Here is a 5,866-nt window from a genome sequence, read left to right as displayed (position 1 = left end):
AGAGAGAAGAGAGAGAGAGAGAGAGAGAGAGAGAGAGAGAGAGAGAGAGAGAGAGAGAGAGAGAGAGAGAGAGAGAGGAGAGAGAGAGAGAGAGAGAGAGAGAGAGAGAGAAGAGAGAGAGAGAGAGATATATATTCATTTCGAATAAACTGCGCACCTGTATTTTTACTTGTATATTCGGGAGAAAAATGCTCGGGGTATTCGAGAAAATATGGTACCATCCGGGGTCCATTCAATCTTATATTAAGTGAAGTGAAACTGATTCATTATCTAGCAGATAAAAATAGTTATCAGTATGTCATAGGTTTGATATCCATGATAAAAAAATGTGTATAAGGAGTCCTACCCCTCTACACTTCTTAATAAACTTCCATGAGCTTCACATTTATAATTCTGTTGCAGGAATCTCGAGTGAAAGGAAAGAAAGCGACAAATTCCAGCAAGCACACGGGAGATGAAAGTGAGTCAAAAGGTGCAGCCACTTCTTCAAATCCTAAGCCTCCACTCATAGCAAAGTGGAAGGTAGGAGTTAAACTTCAGGGGCGTTCTGAAAGTGATGGTGAGAACTAAACTACACCATATGGAATAGGTTTAAGTGCCTGAAACATTCATGTATGAGATGGGAAATGAGACATGCTGTAATTATGAAATCAAGAATGTTGCAACGCTATATACTTCTAAGAAATAAACTATTTTACTTCGTCTTTTGTTGCAGAACTTTATGAAGGTCTGAAACGAGCACAAAGAAGCAGGCTGGAAGATCAAAGAGGAACAGAAATCAACTTCGAACTTCCAGACTTTCTGAAGGTAAGTTTCAATACTTCTTTTGCATAATATTATTGTCTATAGTTACGAATAAACAAACCTTTGGAAATAATAGGAATTCGAACTACCCTTCCCTCATTTGTTAGAGTCCTGGTATATAAATTGTGTACATATTACCGGTATTCCTGCTCATCCAGTTAAGTTATCAACATAACTTGTAAAAGTGAAATTTGAAAATTAATTATGGATGGAGGTTCCAAACACCCTATCCCTGTTAAATTATACCCCATTTTCTCAGCCTCTGTCAAGCATAACTAATGCAGTTTTTACCACATGAACCTCTCACATTGTTCTTAATTCTAATATAGGAATTTTCCTCTTATACCCAGTATTTGAAAGGCCTATGTTAGTCTTTGACTCACCATTCTGGAACTGGCAATTTATTAGTAGTGAAGTTCGATTCTCCTCCCCTTTTTAGTTCCGATTATGGCTCCTAAGCCATTGTACTGCCCAATATTTACCGATGTTCCGTCGTACATTTGCGCAATTAATTTCTTGCTTCAGTTAAATTCTTCTAATGATCAAATACAACTTCAGATATTCTTTCAGGTGTCCTATCATCTGAAAGTCCTATTATTTCTTGTATTTATTATAGCTTATTTTATTTATTTTTATGTAATTTTGTTTTTTATTAATTTTGTTTTTTATATATATCATTTTAAATTATTTATTACTTCGTTTATTCTATTCTTTTAAAATGACCAATGAACTGCATTTAAGGAGGCTATAAATAAGGGTACCATGAAAATTCTTTATTGTAGTCTCTGACAGTCTCCACCACCCAGAAAGAAGGATCGTAGTATTAGGATACATGGCCATATCCTCAAACATGGTTAAATTCAAGCCATACCCCTCCCTCTGCACTCTCCCCCTGTCCACTAACTTCACTGCTAGAAATATCGTTTGCTGTAAAGATATTTGGTTGTTCCTCGGAAATTATTTCTGAGCTGTGCAGTGGCGACACTCACGACAGAAATGGAAGCTTAAAGGAAATTATTACGTCGGGATGCATTGAAATCAAAATGTGCAATTAAAATGTTTTCTATTCTCAGAGCATGAAATTAAACTATAGGAATCCACACCTGTGAAGTAACGGTTAGCGCGTCTAGCCGCGAAACCAGGTGGCCCGGTTCGATTCCTGGTCGGGACAAGTTACCTGGTTGAGGTTTTTTCCGGGGTTTTCCCTCAACCCAATATGAGCAAATGCTGGGTAACTTTCGGTGTTGGGCCCCGGACTCATTTCACCAGCATTATCACCTTCATCTCATCAGACGCTAAATAACCTAAGATGTTGATAAAGCGTCGTAAAATAACCAACTAAAATAAAAAATAAAATAAACTATAGGATCATCCTCATATCCTTCATGGAGGAATTGCCGCTGCAGTGAAGTGTATGACTCAAATGCTACACAACAGCTTTCACTGGTTACAGTCGTAGATGATCCATTAGGTTACCAATTGCATGAAAACTGCCAGCAAATTGAAAAGTTTGGGAGTCACTTTTCCAGAAAATAAGTACGAGTGTACAGCCTGGTAGAAATAATTGTAATGGCAGATTTGACGTCTTCCAGGACAAGGAGAACGCCCCACAGACGGGCAAGAAGTTCCGTAAGCTGCGAAGAGGGGACGAGAGTACCTCCAAGTTTTATGAGCCCACAGACCTTCCTGCAGGCAGCAGTCAAGAGAGTCTACCAGTTGGGGCCAGTGGGGGCAAGTGTGGGTTCCGCCCTGACAAAACCCCCACGACACCAGGTGCTCTCGTGACGCGTCTGTTGGACCAGAGCTTCGTGACAGAGGGTGTGATCCCTTCTCCTCGCCAGGCTGAGGAGTACTTCTTGGGGCGGCGTCCTGACCCTGGGAAGTCAGACAAAGCACGGCGGGGCGAGAGCTCAGCCCCCAGTTCGTCACTCGATAACACGTTAGTAGAGCTGAACCCACTTGAAGCGACGCTAACATGTGGAGACTCCAGCGACGAGTTAACTCAGGGTTCGAATAGGCCACGGCAGTATAGCGATCCCCCACCTCTACCTCCTAAACCTAAGCATCTTCCTGTCAAAGCTTCGTTATGGGGGTCTGGCACCAGTGCGGTAGGTTCCAGCAATCCACCGACATTCAGGGCACCTGCAGAGGCTGCCAACTCCAGGTTCCTCAGACCCTCGGAAGCAAAACGCGATGTTCGTGTTTGTAGAAGTCGGAGAGCTGTGTACCTGGACCAGCCTAGCAGCAGCTTTGTTTGACTGCTAGAAGCAGACGTGACTCTCAGCTATGCCCGCCACAGTCTGCCTTGTATGTGTTACCAAGTGAACAGGTAGCAGCATGGGCTGGCATGGAATACAGTAGCTCTATAAGTGAAACCACAGTATGGCAATAATGTATACAGATCTAGAAGTATAGGGAGAAGCACAGCATGGACTCATTCTGTACAATTCAATCTGAAAAGTTATTCACATATCTTCAGTGTCATAGCGGGTTTGCCATAGGTTAGTTCTGTGACTGTTTTACATACACGTGTACGCGTCATGTACAATTGCACAAAACCGGTCACAGTTCGTAATCTATTTGAAATATTTTCATGCGGTTTTTTCGAGTGTATTGCTGAAAGTCTGTTTTTTTACTGCCATACAGTTATATTATGTTTAACGATTTCGAAAATAGAAATAAAAGAGTAATGTCATGTAAATGTTGTTATACTAGGGGATTTAAATACCGCTTCAGCGCTTAGCACCGGGACTTCTAAATACCGGATTGAAGGGTTAAGATATTTTCATGCGGTTTTTTCGAGTGTATTGCTGAGAGTCTGGTTTTTACTGCCATATGGTTATATTACGTTTAACCATTTCGAAAATAGAAATAAAAGAGTAATGTCATGTAAATGTAATTATACAAGGGGATTTAAATACCGCTTCAGTGCTTAGCGCCGAGACTTCTAAATACTGGGTTGAGGGGTTAAGATATGAGGGGTGGGGTGTCAAGTTTTTGGAACACGTGGTAAATTTTCCCACAGCTTACATGAGATATATTTAAAAGACAATAATAATTATTGTTTAATACTATGAAATTTAAAATCAATTTAGATTCCCCAGTTGTTATAAAGCAAAATCTATTCTCTGTCATTGCAGAGTAAATCAACAGACACTGACCGTAAATAAATTACTTAATCTAGTTACAGTAGAATTCCACTTAACTGGCATCAAAGGGATCTAGCTAGTTTCGGATATGAGATTTTGCCGGATAATTGAATATTGTTTAAAAAAATCACTTGTTCGTATTTCATGATGCCAACTGTTGAAACTGCAGCCATGTGAAGCTTATTTCTCAATCACATGATCATAACAAAATAACATAAAAACTACGTAGTTTCTTCTTTAAAAAAACATCACACAACACAAGTAATACATTAATTTTAGTAAAGATTATTTTTGAGCCTATAAAATTATCTGTTATGATTACCATTTGTTATTAATGGAGAAAAATTCACTCCAGCACCGAGGTTTAAACGTGGGACCTCAGTTCTACACACTGGGTGCTCTACCTCAAATGAGTGCACTCTTTGTGTATGTGATTGAATTGTGTATGCCATGGTATAGTGGCTTCATGATGCTTATTGCCCTACTGTGATTTTACTAGAAGAGTTTACTGTAGAATGGATTAGTGTCCATACACAAGCAGCTGTTCATACACGCATATTGTACATATCATTTCATCCTTACAAGTAATATAAATATTGTACAAGAAGAGATATTAAAAGAAGTAATCGGTGAGGAACCAGTTTTTACATGTTTCTCATATGAATACTACAGCAGTATTTTTGAAGTCACATACAATGTGGCACCAGTTAAACTGGAATCTGTTCTACCAGTTGAAATGTATATAAGAATTTTCAGTATTCGTAGAAAATGCTTCCTTTTAACTGTGATACAGCCATCTACAGTCTGTTTGGGGAAAGAGTTATGTTCTGGCTTCAATTCTGAATTGTTCAAAAAACAAAAAAAAGAAGCATAAAACCACTTAGTTCTAAGTTGAAAAAAGTAAACAGCAAATGTTTTAATGAAATATACCAATAGTGTCTTTTAATAATCGAAATGTTGACAATATTTTGATAAAAAATATTAAATTTTAAAGAAAAAAGTATACACAATTATATTTATGTGATACACAATTTATAGCAGTTTATGACTTGATATTTTGATTTGACTTTGTATTATGAAATGGGTTCAGTGTTTTGAGGAATTAAAAAAGATATTTTATTGTTATGGTTTGTGTCATCATGTTGGATCTCTCTGCTGGACCATGTTTAATGGAGTTCTGTTGTTACAGGGCTTCTTTTTGATATAAACTGTAGAAGGATGGGCACAAGGGGTGGGTAAAGTAGGTGCATTATTTTTGGGGTAATAATATGCTAACAACTGGGGATGTGCTACTTACGAACAATTTAATTGCCAGATATTTGGGGTTGCAAGGGACCAAGTCTTTTATTCACACGACTGTATATAGGCCTGTGATGTATAGAAATCGGTTGGAGCCTTATCTTGTATGCTATACATGATTTGAAGACCATTTCTGTACAATTATTTGTAATAAAATATTTATGAATATATAACGAATTCAGGCTATTTTTATTTTGTGTAGCCAGATCATGTCAGTATTTTTAATATAAATATTGATATGACCATTACAAAATGGAGAATGATACATTAATAAATATAGACTCCTGAGAGCATGCTCTCAAATTTCTTTATTCACAGAACATTTCTAATGGAAAAGAAGACAAGTATTGACAGGAAGATCAGCTGCAAATTATGGTAAGTATATTTTAGCTATATACGTATATTATTATTGTTGTTTTCAAATGGCTGGAGTTTGGTTTCACATTAGTTCTTGTGCTTCCCTGTAGAGCAACCATGTCAGACTTCAATGCACGTCATGGATCTTACCATGAGCACTGTAATGCTACTGCAGATATCTGGTTTAACGCAGGGAGGAGAGCATCCAGCGCAAAGGGGAGGGAAGGGTTCGTGACTAAAATGGCAAGGGGTTCACT

The 5,866-nt window shown here is 38.2% G+C and overlaps 1 protein-coding gene across 1 annotated transcript in view; it reads left to right on the top strand.

Moving 5' to 3' along the window:
* loco (locomotion defects) overlaps positions 1–5,429 on the top strand; it is a 245,590-nt gene extending 240,161 nt beyond the window's left edge. The window contains exons 9-11 of the mRNA XM_069817876.1: positions 403–559; positions 716–807; positions 2,397–5,429. Coding sequence (XP_069673977.1) covers positions 403–559; positions 716–807; positions 2,397–3,062 — 915 coding nt within the window. The 3' untranslated portion in view covers positions 3,063–5,429. The remainder of the gene's footprint in view (positions 1–402; positions 560–715; positions 808–2,396) is intronic.
* Positions 5,430–5,866: the final 437 nt, after the last annotated feature.

Source organism: Periplaneta americana, chromosome 2, assembly GCF_040183065.1.
Source record: "Periplaneta americana isolate PAMFEO1 chromosome 2, P.americana_PAMFEO1_priV1, whole genome shotgun sequence".
Classification (NCBI taxonomy): domain Eukaryota; kingdom Metazoa; phylum Arthropoda; class Insecta; order Blattodea; family Blattidae; genus Periplaneta; species Periplaneta americana.
Note: the sequence above shows the minus strand (reverse complement) of the source record. Positions and strands in the feature narration are given on the sequence as shown.